Source organism: Asterias rubens, chromosome 3 (genome assembly GCF_902459465.1).
Source record: "Asterias rubens chromosome 3, eAstRub1.3, whole genome shotgun sequence".
NCBI lineage: Eukaryota > Metazoa > Echinodermata > Asteroidea > Forcipulatida > Asteriidae > Asterias > Asterias rubens.
In genome coordinates this window covers 14,955,100-14,970,683 of record NC_047064.1, presented here as the reverse complement: position 1 = coordinate 14,970,683, position 15,584 = coordinate 14,955,100, and the positions used below count along the sequence as shown (strand labels likewise).

At 39.2% G+C, this 15,584-nt stretch overlaps 1 protein-coding gene across 1 annotated transcript in view; it reads right to left on the bottom strand.

The window, feature by feature from the left end:
• Positions 1-15,378, bottom strand: part of LOC117287954 (collagen alpha-1(I) chain-like) — a 47,364-nt gene extending 31,986 nt beyond the window's left edge. The window contains exon 1 of the mRNA XM_033768615.1: positions 15,209-15,378. Coding sequence (XP_033624506.1) covers positions 15,209-15,293 — 85 coding nt within the window. The 5' untranslated portion in view covers positions 15,294-15,378. The remainder of the gene's footprint in view (positions 1-15,208) is intronic.
• Between the last annotated feature and the right edge of the window lie 206 nt (positions 15,379-15,584).

Genomic DNA, 15,584 nt, shown 5'->3' with positions numbered 1-15,584 from the left:
TGTGAGTGGAACACAAATGGAATTGCTCAATTGCTTCAGAAACAAAGGTACAATTATGAGAGCATATTTTTTTGGGCAACAGCTTCATAACAATTAACAGGTTGAAATAAGCTCTCCAAACAGAAGTCATAAAGAACTGAACATAATTATAAGAACTTTGTGTTCAAGCTTCTTACCTCTACAATCCACTGGTTGACAATCCACCAACACGCTCTCATCTGGTGACCCTTCCAATGTGTAGTCAATACTCGCAGCAGGGTTCTTACTGAGTCTAGCGCAGATATAACCCATTGAAGCGCAGTCAATGCCTAACATGTTATAGCTGACGCCTACAGCTCCGAAATCAATGGGGCTTCCTGGTTCCAGGTCCAAATCAAGCTGATCCCCAGTGAGAACTTGCTGCTGGGGATTCAGTTCTGGGCCCTCGCCGATTGGGCTGTCGCTGCCAAAGACGCTCACTTGCCAAAGGTTTGTGCCACTGAGGCCTGATGTGTCTGGAGCGGGGATGGCCGAGAGGTTGAAAATCAACGGATTTACTGGTCTACCCTCGACAACATCTCCCGAGATAGGTGATGACTCCATGCCTGATATACCAATGGCTGTTCAGAAAGAAGAAAGATTTCTAATAAGTATAATTCAATTGAGAAACCGTGATATGCAAGTTTTGGGGGTTCATAAATTCTCAAACTAATGTGGATGTCTCCTGAAAAAAGGAGTATTTTAAAGAATTATGTTAATTAATTTTTTTATTCACCTGATTGGCATGTTCGTTGCTTGCAGCTGACAAGTGTTTCTGTCCCAGCCTCAGTGAACATGTAAAATGTTGGTTCTGGACGTTGGCCCCTCTCAAACTCCAGGCAGAGATACCCATAGTCACCGCATCCTATCGCACCCAAATCAAACGATGCCTTGACATCGAGGAGATTCAGGGGGGTCCCACCGGCAAGAGGCTGGCTAGCTGTTGGTTCTTTGAGAATACGTCTCTGTAAGCGGTTACGTTCACCGACGCCGTCGTCACTGCGACTTGCAAAGAGATTCAACTGCCAGAGACCCTCCCCCTCAACATCTCTGGTGGCTTCTTTGCTCTCAACGATGGCAAAGACGGTCATGTCCGTCTCCTCACCAAGCATGATGGTGTCATGTTCATACAACCATTCAAGTGACTTGAAGAACACTCCTACAAAACAAACAACATGGGTATGAGTATTATGAAGTATGCCAGAAAAATCAACTGACCAAGCTGTAATATGTCAGCATCGCTACTTCCAACTTTCATCAAGCTGTTCAGCTGAATATTCTGCTTCAAAAAAATTCTTAGTTAAGCAAGAAAAGACTCGAGTATAAAAGACTATAATGGTAACTGTATTCTGGATGGTAAACATTTTTGCCAAGGAAATTTTTCTTGTGCTAAGGATTTTTTTGTGCTAAGAGTCTTTATGAATTTGAGTCCAGAGCTTTTGTTCCCCTGAGAACACAAAACACAAAACCACAAAAGCAGAAATGAGATAAGAGTATTCTTTACACGCAGAACTTCTTTATAGCTAGAGTTGAGTGTACTTACCATCACATTTGACTGGCTGACAACTTGTCAGAGCACTTTCATCAGGTACAGGCTCGATGACAAAGTCCACAGATGCTCTCGGATTTTTCCTGAGTTCCACACATACATACTGAACCTCCCCGCATCCGTTGTCTCTCATGTCAAGATCAAAGTCCACAACTTCGAAATCCAGGAGCTCTCCAGGATTCAAAGGAGTGTCGCCCTGAGCTGGGGTAAGAACCTGGCGTTTCTCAAGGTACTTTGTCCCCGATCCATCAGGGTTGCTGCTACCAAAGGCTGCTAGTTCCCACAGACGGTTTCCGTCGACACCAACATCACTACCATCTGTTGACACTTGCATTTGAATTCGATTTTGCGGTCTGCCATCAACAACGGAGCCAGATGTAATAGAGGTTTGCAGTGGATTAAGTTTTAGAGCTAAAGGGAAAATGAACAGAATAAGAATAGCCATGTAAGTCTGATAGATAACACTAAAAAGGTAGTGGTAGCGCTTGAAGACTACGAAAAAAAAACTGCACAAATTAATTTAATAACCAAAGATTGAGTCAGTGACTAAAGAACATCTATTCCTGGCAGAAGATGAAGAAGAACCAAATGTTAATAATTTGTCAAATTGTCCCATATTAGTGTTTGAAAACAATGAATATCTCCTTAAAAATTAATCTACAAATTATCTTACCTGAAGAGCAGGGTCTTTCTTGGCATTTGATCAGTGTTGGCTCACCACCGACTGTGAAAAAGTGGAATGGAGGCTTTGGGCTGTTGATCTGTCCAAATTCTAAACAGGCGTATCTCCAGTTAGTGCACCCAATGGCTCCAACATTAAACAGAGTGGAACTGTCCGGAAGGACCATCGTTAATCCTCGTTGGGCAGATTGACTGATACCTTCTTGGTTTAGGATCTGTTCACTCTCGCTGAATCGATCACCCTCACCGTTTGGGTCTTTACTGCCAAAGAGACTGGCCTTCCAAAGTTTCTGGCCAGATATGTCTGATCCCAAGTCGGCCATTGTCACGTTTGCATGGATGATGACCGGACTCTTTTGACCCAGGACAACCTCTGCGGTATCAAGTGTCCACTCAAGCTTTTCAGCATAAATACCTAGAGGAGAAATTGTAGAGCACTGATCAGAATACCTTTCACTTATAAAACTTCACATCCATCTCACAAAGACTCTACATGATTACAAAAGAAATCATATTTTTTTACAACAACAAAATTATTACAAAATGATGTGGCTTACCTTCACAGACTAAGGGCTGACAGCTGGTCAGTGCAGACTGATCTGGCTGGGGCTCTAGCGTAAACTCAACACTCGCCCTCGGATCTCGACTCAATGTTGTGCAGATAAATCTAACATCAGCACAGCCAAGTCCTGTCATGTCAAAGTTCATGTCGATGGGCCCAAAATCAAGTTCGTCCCCATCGGGGGGAAGCATCTTATTGGTTTGTCTCTGGTTGAGGATTTGAGATTGCTCAGCGTAGCGAGTGCCTGCTCCATCGTCGTTATTACTTCCATAGGCCGATAGCTGCCACAGGTCTGTTCCAGCCACACCCAGATCGACACTGCTTATCATTGGATCCAACCGTATCGGGTTTATCGGACGATTATCAACGATCGACCCTCTTCGCAAGTTGGTGGTTAAAGGCTTCACAGCAACATCTGCAAAAGAAAACAGTTACGATTGGAAAGATATTAGTGTCTTGCTATGTAGTTTATGTCTTGTGTGATCACTGAAAGTAATTGATTCTTTAAAATCAAAGACTAGACCTAGTCCTTTGATTTACCATTTCAAAATCAAAGACTAGACCAAGTCCTTTTTCTAAAAATACACACTTTTCAATACCTTTGATAATACCAACAAAATTTGATAACAATTATTTTCTAGGAGGAAAGAGAACAGATGTTCCTAAATCTTACTTGAGTTGCAGGATCTCTCTTGACATTGAACCAGAGATGAGGAGCCATCCTCGGTGAAGAAATAAAAGTCGGGCCTCGGCGTCTGAGACTGCTCAAACTCAACACAGATGTGGGTATACTCTGTACAGCCGATTGCTCCGATATCAAAGATGGTGCCCGTATTGCTGAAATCTAGCGTGGTGCCCAGTTTGGCGTAATCCAATCTTTCCTGACTCCGACTCAGAATCTGTCTCTTGGCGTTGAAGCGTCGACCTTCGCCTGTTGGGGACTTGCTGCCAAATAGGCCGAGTTGCCAGAGGCTGGATCCGGAGATCGGGCTACCCATGTTGGCCATTTCTACCATTGCGTTGACTACCAGAGGACTGTCTTGGCCTAGGGTAATACTCCCTGGTTGATAGTCCCAGGTAACACTCTTAGCATAAACACCTAAATGACAAAACAAAAACATGTTTAAATAAATATATTTTCGAGACAGATTCTGCTAGGGTTGAACCATCAGGCCATACCAATTATTTGCGTTTATACCACAGGTGCTTTTTGTTGATAAACAGTTTGCAACAGCTCATTCTATTTTCTCAATAAATATAATGTGGACATTTTTGTACATCTTCTTTTGCCCACCAATTCAAAGTTTTAGAGTGCCTTTCTTCAGGGTTTAAAAATTGTAAATGTAAGAAAAGAAAATACCCTACGATTGTTTAGATTTAGTTCAAATACAAAAAGAAGATGAACCACAATTGATTTATTTGTTCATTAAGAGTGAGCATTTTTCAAACTTTTTAAGATTTACATTTAATTAACCACAACTGCATGCTCCTTGAATGCTTAGGAATTTCCGATTGAAATAAACTAAATTTCTGGTTTTGATGAAACAACTCACCTTCGCATCTCAACTCCATGCACCTCGTTAGCCCGCCTTCAGACTCCAGAGAGAAAATCACAGATGAGCTGGGGTCCCTTTGCAACTCCAGGCAGATGTACTTCACCTCGCTGCAGCCGAGTTCCTCCATATCAAAATTCAGACCGATAGGAACAAAGTTCAGGGTATCATGAGCTGCCACGCCCGTGTCTTGCTGAAGATTGGTCAGCACCTGGTCCAACTCGTTGTACCTCACCCCACTCCCATCAGAGTTTGTGCTGCCGTAAGCCTTCATCTTCCAGAGATCGTCGCCCTCAATGCCAGAATCGGTACTGTCAACTGAGGCTCTGAGCTGTAGCCTGTTGCTGCGGCGGCCATCGACAATGGAGCCCTTCACGAGTTGGGCTTGGAAGTTTTCCGCTGACAACACTGCAAGACGAATCCAAAGAAACATATTTTAAAGACCTTTTATCAAATTTCTGAAACCTGCTCGATCGAAAAATAGTTTCATTTGCGAAATTAGAATCTAGAATAGAGGCAATTCAAACTAAAAGGTTAGAGACATGTCCGCATATATTATTTTCAGGCTAAAGATAGACAATGGCTTGACGTTTCGACCCAAGCAGAGTCTTCCAAAGGCTTATCAATGCTAATTTAACCACACCCTTTCAATTTTATAACCTTGGTTTGAATAAGTAATGACGTCGTTTCCTAGTGTTTTCTAAAAACTGTGTCTGAAAAACTTGTTATTCTCTTGAAGTTTGATTTTAATTAAGGCTCGTAACAATTGGCGACAGTAAGTCAAGCATCCTCTTCCTGTGTTTATTTACCGGCTGATTTCCTCAATCAAAAACGACTAAGTACACCAATATTGAAGCCATTAAAGCACTCACCTGATGAGCATTCCATTCTCTTGCAATGAACTAAAGATGTCGTGTTCGTCTCGTACAGCAAATGAAACTCAGGTTGAGAATTCTCAGCCTGTGAGAACTCCATACAGAAGAAGTCATACTCGGCACATCCCAACGCCCCCAGTTCAAACCTGGTCGAGATGCCGTCGAATTGTAGGGTTGACCCCGAATAATAGGGTGTAGCAGATTGGGAGGCATCGAGGAGCTGTTCGGTGGGAGTAAATCTGTCCCCTGTCCCCCGTTTGTTTTTCCCTCCGAAGAGTGTGAGTTTCCACAGGTCCGTGCCTGTGACATTCTCACCCGTTGGTGTGAAGTGGACTGTGCTACTCAACACGAGTGGAGTTTTCATTCCTAGAGTGATCTCCTCGGACTCGTAGTCCCAGGCTAACTGACGAGCATAAACAGCTACAGAAGAAGAAAGTAACAAGAAAAAGAAAGACCATCACAATCTTAAATTCACATTTCTAAGAAACTCATATAAAAACTTGAATGTTTAAAACACAAACTAAATAAAATGCATATTCTAGATAAAAATTTGCAATCTATGCACAAATTTTCAATTCAGAGATATGGGACCACCATACCTTCATCAAGTGATTTTAAAATCCTTTTTTACATTAAACACTTACATACAAACTGCAAATAAAAAGCCGTTTCAATCAGAACAGAGATAAAAAGTGCACACTTGATGTTGTTAATTTACAATTTTTAAAGAAGGTTACTGAAATGCTACTTTGTTACCTACCCTCGCAATGAGTCGGTTCACACTGTGTGAGAACGCTTTCGTCTGGGACAGGATGCAACGAAAACACTGTGGTGGCCTCGTCCAGCTTGCTGAACGACAAGCACATGTATTTGACCTGTTTGCAAGTCAGATCGGTCATGTCAAAATTGAAATTGACGGGACCGAGATCCATCGGTCGAAGAAGTTCCAACGTTATGTCCTGCTGCTCCTCGTTCAGGACTTGGGACTGGACGTTAAACTTTTCCCCGAGCCCGTCGGGCGATTCGCTGCCGAAGGCACTGACTCTCCAGAGGTCCTCGCCTGCCGCTCCAACATTTCCACCATCGATCTCCATGGTGATGCTGAAGGGGTTGATAGGACGACTATCAAGGATCGACCCATACTTAAGCTCAGTGTCAATATCTAAAATGTGCGATACTGGGCAAAAACAAGAATAAGAAACTTGTCAATTTACATGAATAGTCTTTCTCTATTTTCTTTTGATTGTTTATAGTAGAAGTTTTTTAGTTGTTGTATTTCTAGATAAGGCAAAGTTTTGAAAACATTTGCAGAAAGCTATTTAACTTTTCAGTTGTTGTATTTCTAGTTGAGGCAAAGTTTTAGAAAAAGATTTCAGGAAACTATTTCAATTTGTAAGTTATATTTACCAGCTCTGCATGTCGCCATTTCACAAAGCGTCAGAATATTGTCACCGTCCTCGTCATCCAAAACCGAATGTGTGAAATCGGGGGATGGCTTGTCCCCTTTCGTCAGCTCCATACACGCATAATTGAATCCATTGCAGCCAATTGCTGCGATATCAAACTCTGCCATAGCATCGGCATACTTGATATCGTTTCCGTCCACCAACGGCATATTGGCATCTGCTGCTGGCAGTGTCTGTCGGACGTAGTTGAACCGTTCCCCGGTCCCCTCTTCATTCTTGGATCCGAAAATACCAAGACGCCATAGTCTGTTCCCGGACACACTACTACTGGTGGAGGTGAAGTGAGCCACTGCATTGATGAAGAGTGGGTTTGCCTGACCAGCAATTACAGTCATTGCTTTGTAGCTCCATGTCAGACCCCTTATGACAACACCTGAAATCAAAAGAGTTAGAAAATATTGTTGTAGGCGTAAGTTGCAGCAGCACCCTCCACAGAAATATTGAGGTAAAAATGCATTATTATCATTTCTTATTCAGATCATTTTAGAAGATATGAAGAAAACATCAAAAACATGAAGAAAACTGTGGGATTTAAGTTTTTTCATGGTCAGGATATCATTGTTTATTTGGTTCAGGGCTCACGGCATTTTGCATTATCTACTTAAACCAGTTCTATTTGGAACCAAGAAATCTCTCAAATTCCAAAAAGAAATCTATTCTGCAGCATTAGAATAAATAGCAAGACAGTTCTCAAAAGAACATAATCTACCCAGCAAGCAGCTATACACATGGTGTCACCGCATACAAAATATACAATGAAGAAAACTTCAAATAGTTGCTTTTGACTTTTTTTAAATGACAAACGGACAACTTTTTTTACAGTACACACTTACCATGACAGGCAGGTGCTTCAATACACTCCTTCAACACTTCATCATCCGGCTCAGCACTGAAGAAAAAATCAGGGTTTGGCTTCTCCCCCTGTGCCAATCTCACACAAATGAACTTAACATCTGAACATCTCTCACCCGTCAAGTCCATCGGGTAATTTATATAGCGAAAGCGAAATGGACTCCTCTTTAGCAAGGGTGTGTTTTCTTGGGCCGTCGAGAAGGCTTGCTCAACAAAACCAACCTTCGCAGCTTCGCCCCTTTTATCTCGACTGGTCCAGACACTTAACTGCCAGAGTTTTTTACCATTTATTGATGTGGTATCTTGTGAATCGACAAAATTTATGCCGAGATCAAGTTGGACTCTGTTTTCCTCTCCTTCTGCTACAGATCCTGAGGCCCCCGTCAATGAGGGCGACAGTTGAGTTATTATTGCATCTAGCAAGAAAAAAGGGCGGGAAGTTATTAGTGGCTTTTTCATTTTTGTCGGACTTCCTTTTTCGGCATAATTTGATTTCACAAAAGTATTCAAACATACTGCAGTTGTCATTACATCTAGCAAGAAATAGGGGCCGGAAATGATTAATGCCATTTCAATGTCATTGGAATTTCTTATGGGCATCATTTGATTGAACAAAATTTAGGTTATAAGGTTATACAGTTTATAGGTTATTAAAAAAACACTACTTCCTTAGTAATTTGAGAATGCAATTTTTAACTAAAAAGGCCCTTAAATTTAAAAGAATTTAATCTTTATTTTTCTTAAATAAAACCACCAAGAAGTAAATTAATTTCCCCTTTGATTCAAAAGCTTACTTACAGAAAGGGCATTTTCGGCAGCATTCACCCTCAAGCTTGATAGGTTCAGAGCATGGTAATCGCGGACAACTCTCCATGTCACATCTAGTTGTGGAATTATCGCAAAAGCACGTTGTGCAATCATTATACTTCCACTCAGATCCGTGCATGTAGAGCTCGTTCAAGTGAAAACACGGAAGATGATTCTCATAGTATGTCGAGCTTGAGTACGACGTTGACGACGACGAGGCATCTTCCTCAGCTCCTGGCAACACTGGAACCAAAATGTGGCACGCGAACTATCCAGTTTCAAAATCATCACAATTTTCAATAGTCGTTTTGAATCGGTGTTTTAAACTCAATCAATGCCAATATTAAATTTTATTTGGCAAGGGTGAACGATCAAACATTTTTAAACTTTCCGCAGCAAACCGCCTCTCATTTTTAAGGCCCACCAACGATATCATGGGATTTTTTTCCCGTGTTAAATCAATGGATGGATGGGTATAAATCCAAGTTGTAACTTCAAAAGATTTCAAGGTGACATGACCAAAACTAAATATTCTTTAATCATTTAGTATTCCACAAATTCAAAGTTTTCATTTCCGGGTCCACTTTCCTTGTCATCAAACTTTTTTTTTTTTTTTTTTTACTTTGGTCTTGACCAGGACAATTTTACATGTTTATGTACTTATGTTCGAAGGTTTCAAATACAAAAAAAAACAAATGCACTACACCTGGGTTGAGTACCTGGGTCTGTGTTTAGTTTTTATGTCAAAACCCAACGTCAGCAAAAGTCATGTCTCATACTTTTATTGTTTTCTTAAGTTTACATCAACCTTTACTTATTCTATTGAAGTTTTAGTTGTGGATAAATTGTTTTCTGTACTGTTCATAAAACTGTTTAAAAAACACAAAACCTCACTCACATCCTCACACAAACAAGATTCCAAGCCACTCTACTCTCCGTAATTCAACAAACAAAGAATACAAAAATGGCAAAGGAGACTTTAATGGTTGTGTGGAGAGCAGACACAAAAATCCGTCAACAACATCAAACAAAGACAAACTTCTCTTACTTTAAAAACAATTTCAAAACAGCGGTCAAAACTACTATCAACAAAAGTCAAAACAATGATGTGGGCGACAACAAAATGAGGTTTGAGGCTACAAAACGGTGGCGGGTAAAAACAGGAGGCTTCACAAAAAATCTTTGAGGCTACAGAATGATATGGAAACTACAATAAGGAGGGGAGGTTACAGACAGACGAGGAAAATGTAAGAAATGATGCAACCAGGTTGCAGATCTTGGAGGCAACAGAATGACATGGGAGGCTACAGAATGCTCTGTATGACAATAGAGGGGAGGAGGCCATAGAAACAGGGGTATGAAGATGGATAAAGCATATATGGAATCAACAACACCAACTCTTTGTTTTGAAAAGTCACCAGGTTCGAACTGTAGAGCCTTTTCTACTTGAAGGAGGGAAGAAATCATGTGACTTGGGTCACATGATCAGTGGAAGCCAGAGTCCCGGAGGAGAAACAAGTGGACCATAATGACTGCACAGAAAGTAACTAAAACATCAACATAAAATCAAAATGAAATGAAAGAAATCTTAGGTTTTTGTTGATCCATTTTGCAAAATGTTTAGCTATACTTGTTTTATGGAAAGAAACAAAGATCGGAACAAAATCTTCAGATGGAATATTTGCAGAAATACTATTGTCTAAAACAATATTTTCAAATTAAATCTTCCGACAGAAAAAAAATAAAAATTCTAGAAGAAATCTGGATTCATTTTCATGAAATGTTTTTTAATTGAATCTAAAAATGGATCAACACTAACCTTTAAAACTTGAAATCGAAACATGCAAATAACAAAACCATTAAACTCAACATTTCTGCCAATAATTCCTCCTAATTACTAGATTGGAGTACATTGGCTGATGACTGGTCAGTCAAGCACAGCTAACCAATCACAGAGCATATCTAAAAAATTGAACATCTAATAACACTTTTTGTGCTCCTTCATATTCAAGATTTTTATGGGGGTGGGGGTTCGATTTGGGCAATCGTCTACAAATATTTATAAGTTTTTGGCCCTTCCCGAAGAAAAAAAAAGGAACGCTGCAAAACGTTTGAGAAGACATTTCTCTCTCTATCAATGTCTGCACATAAATGTGCGCTTATTTTTTTGGAACAAAATTTGCTGTTACAAAACATCACGCATGTAACTTTTGTTTGTCATGCAGTTCAAATTAAACGAGACATGCAGTTTCTGAAACATATCATGCAGTCCAAAAGTAATTTTGAGACATGTGTTTTAGAGGTGGAAACTTGACAGAAATCTTGGAAAGAAACTTAGTTCAAAGACAGACAGTTTCAAACAATTGGTCATGCATGCAATTAAAAAAATAAAATAAAAATTAAAAAAACACAGGAACATCAACATCATGCAAAATCAAAAACAAGCATAACATTTTAAATGCAATTCAATACAATAACAAATCATTTCAAACAGGCAAACATGCAATACAGTAAATACACAAAAGAACAAAATCAACAAAATATACAATTAAAAAAAACACTTATAACATGCCAACAAGAATTTTTAGATAAAGAGTTCAATCTCATGCATGATCATTCCGAGAAAAGCTAAAGAAGCCCAAAGTTTTAGAAATAGAAAAAAAAAAAAAAAAAAGTAAATTTCAGAAAAGTGAAAAAAAATTGTGGTGTTCAATATCAAACCACCATAGCTTACTTGTATGTACAACATGCTTGTCCATGCAAATGCAACATAAAAGTTACAGAAAACAAACACCAAATCAGTAACGAGTACAGATAATCTACAGTAATGAAAGTTGCTGGCGTTCTAAGTTCGTGATCATCTTTGATAAAAACAAAGAGTTCAGATATCACAAGCGATACTTTTTCATTCATTATTGTTTTGGAATGACTGCAACTTTCAAATGACTGCAAATCTTCAACGCTTAATCGCTCTGCAATGAAACAGCAAACAACTGCAAAGTGCTTAAATTTACCAATGAGTAGAAACTTCAGGGGGATCAATGCAAGAAATGAAAGCGACAACAAAATTAATTGGTAGTCGAAGGGAAACTGCTAGATGGAAGGCAAAACTTTGCAATTTCTTTTAACCTCAGAGTATTCATTTTCATGAAGAGTAACTCCAACAGGTTGCAAAGGAAAAGACTTATATAAAAATTTTGAAAATTAAAATATAAATTAATTGAACAAAGAAACCTGGACTAGGAAATTGCCTTTACTTCATAAAAATACATCCATGCGTGGCTGAATCTATTTCAGTTTTTAATTAGAAACTGTTTACAGAATGTCATAGGCCTACTACATTCTGATTTACAATACAAAGACAACAAAATGAAACAGAATCACATTCCCAACCGAATCAGAGGCTTTGTTTTTCTCCTTCAAAATCAGTTAGAAGAGAACACTAACACACTTTCAACCAATCAGAGCCTCCCATATGTACCTGTGTGCGCGATCGACCAACAGTACAACCAATCAGAGCCTCCCATGTGTACCTGTGTGCGCGATCGACCAACAGTACAACCAATCAGAGCCTCCCATGTGTACCTGTGTGCGCGATCGACCAACAGTTTACTACCTTCAGAGCAAAAATTGCTGAGAAAAGCCTTTTGCCCCACGCATTTGCTGACAGAGCAAAATCATGTGACCTCCTTTTTTTCTCTCTTTGTAGTAATTTGGAACCCTGGGTAGTATACAAAAAAGTAGTAAGTAAAAAAAAAAAAAAAAAAAAAAAAATACCTCAATGGCCTTCCAAATCCAAATCCATGGGAAACCCATCTGTATTTTGACCTTCCCAGTGACTTCCCCTTTATGGCCAACCTTTACACCGTAGAGCAAGGCCCAGACTCCAGTTTGCAACGTCAGCTGTTAAATTGCTTTTGCGAGGCAACTTCTGATTGGCCCAAACCAGCTTCACCGAGGTCACAAGTCAATTCTGTTAACTCTTTCCCCCAAGTTTTATGGCTGTTTGCCATTATGCCTGCTCAACTAATCTGACAGGCTGGCCGCTGGGTCTTTGTGTCCCCCCGAGGAAACAGTTTTGAAAAATGATCTTTCAAGTTACTTTGTTTTCCCTGCATTTTGATGATATTTCAAGATGATGTGAAATACCAGTAGCCTTGACAAAAGAGGAGGGTATAATTCAAAATATTTGTCCCATGACTGTTATCAAAGAAATGAGTTCAATTGGAGACTTCTTTGGGGCCCAAATTTCAGGGTTGCTCGGTTTGTCATTTGGAAACCCGATCAAGCCTTGTTAAACTTACATGCTCACCAAAAGAAAGACAACAAAAAACGAGAGCAGGGCAATCCTTAGGGGGGAACATAAGTTTAAATTGCTCTAATCAATCTTGGAGGGGAGTTATTAGCTTTTTGGTTGATCCCAGAGCAAGTGGAACTAATATCAGCCTTGTCAGGTCAGAGGGTACCTCAGCATCTGCCAGATCCTTCAGGGTCATTCAAGAATCTCACAAAAAGTTGCTGATTTAGCTGTTCAAATTGGGTAGACTTGGCACACTGCCTTTACCGAGTGATATTCTCACACAACTTTGAAAAGTTCCCCAAAACAATCTAGGTTTTTGTAAAATTGTCCATGTGCTGAAACCATCTTCAACACAGCCACCCACCCCTAGCAAACAAACATGCAAAGAAAACACAAAACAGGTAGTAACTCTACCAACAACTTCAAGACAATCTTCAACAACATAAAACTGGGTTTGGTAATATTTTCCTTCCGTTGAAACTACCTACCCCCACCCAGCAAATAAACATCTCAAGAAAACACAAAATAAGTCACATAGAAACTCTTCCAACAACTTCATGACAATCTTCAACAAAGACGACAACTAATAACAAGATCACTACATATGAATCCTAGTAAAAAAGAAAGAAATTTGAACAAAGGAACTTTTCATTGAGCTTGCAGAGAAACATAACTTTAAAGCCTTTTGATCCAAGTTGCTGAGCCAGCAGTTATTTCTTACAAAGCACAAAAACCAAATGTCAATCAAAAACTTGACTCCTCCCTCTCTTTCATGAATATTAAACAGGGGCGAGACAAGACAATACTTGGCAAAGTGTGTTCCAATTGGTGTTGAACAAATTGTAAATGTAGCAAGTGTTTTTCATTAGGGAGTTTCTTTTAAAATGTTTAATTGCTTTTAGCAGACTGGAAAGAAAAAGGTAGTCCTGTCAAGACCATTAATTTATGTATTTAATCATCACCATACGCCCTGGCATTGTTAATCTTGTTGATTTTTTGCCCTGTTATTTTCAGGAAAAGTGTCGTGAAAATTATTCAGGAACCAAATGATTTTAATTTTCTTAATATGGGAAACATTGGAAAAAAAGGTTGAATCAGTCCAATAATTTTTGTTTTCTTCCACTGAGGGCATTTCAGTACAAGCTTGTGACCGCTATGGTCACACAAGGGTTAGTTTTCAGGGGAGGGGATATGTCTGGTAAAACATGGAATACTTAAATGGATAGAAATAGAACACAATCTTTATAAGTATCTGCATTGTTCTCTGAACGGTTTTTCTCTTACAACAGACAAGATCAACTTTAGGCAAGTTTGCAAAATGTGAAACTCAACCACCAGCAAGTGATTCCTTTCAGTTTCACCAATTAGAAATAAAATAAACGGATTTTTATCAGTCCAAATTTTTTTCAAGACAATTCTTACAACGATCTTTTGTACAAAGGCTACAATCTAATCCAATCAGAGAATTCAAAATAGTGGAAACGATCTTCTATCAGTTTTGAAGTGTGTTTGTTTTGGAACCATTAGCTCTGTCCTGAATCAAGATTTAGTCTTTAAATGATCATTTCCTGATCAAGTGTCCCTTACATGTCATCGCTCGAGTCAACGTGTGATTTGCTTTCACCAACTTCAAACCACTGCTATCTGATCACTCCCAGAGTCTAACACACTGAGGCTATAAATGATGGACTACCTTGGAGCTAGTAGAACAACGGACAACAGGGTACAATCAACAACAACTTAAAGTTACTCATATCCACCAGACGTTCTATCATTTTGAAGACTTGATTTATGGAAAACATATTCTGCGTTTGGTTTGCAATCGGTAGAAGCCGCTTACGGCAAAACCAAAATTCTTGACATGGAAGTATTCATAGATAAAACAACATGTTTTTTCAAACAAAGTATCACCAAACAGTTGGAACTGGAAATATGTACAATAATTTGCTTTGCGATGAGTAGACTTTTGTTTCAACTGGTCTGTTCAATGAAGGAATTTTTCTCAAACTGGAACTTCGAAGAGTACAGCCCAATGATAGAACAACAACAAAAGACTATTTAAAAAACAAATGAACTTGTCCACACAAGTTCTCCCACTGTACAAAAGAATATACGATTACAGATGATAAATACCCATTCACAATTGAATTTTTTTTTGGGTCCGTAAATAATTTTTAATCAAGTAATAAACCACAATATTTTTTAGCGATTTTGGCAAGGATCGTTAGGGGGTATGTGGGAGAGAGGCAGGCATGCAGAGCATTTCAAAAGTGCTTTGAGATAAAACATCATTCAGATTGTAAGTAATTCTTAAAAGCATGCAATAAAATTTTAAAAAAACTTTGTGAAAAACACAGGATAAAAAAATTTCATAAACATTTTGTTTTGTTTGTGCTCAAAGTTTTTTTGTTTCCAAACACACAAGTAAGCTTGTTGACTTTACCATCATGCATGAGATTGAATCAAGAATACAAAAAAAAAAACACAACTTCTTTGGAAACTTTATACTTGGGGGGGAAAAAAATAGAAAATAAAATTGACTTACATTGGGCCTCGGCTATGGTGAACAGAACAGCTATGACCAGGAGTAACCGCCTGTAACGGGTGGATAGACCTACAAAGCTATACATGATGTACAATCTCTGTAGTCCCTTCAATAAAGTTTTAAAAACTGGAGATGTGGCCTCAGTTCAGTTCCTCGGCTGGGGCTCTCCGATACACAGAAATACCGCTGGTTTTATTCCTCTTATTATGGGATAGCTGACATAGGGGTCATTCTTTAGTCCAATCACAGTCCTGTAAAACTCCTATGGGTAGTAGTTTAGCTGGCTGTACACACCTAGGCAGGAAAAAGGCCTGAGCAAGCAGACAATTTGTGTAGAGGCTAGGCTAGCTGCTGGTTCTACCAACCAAACCAGGGC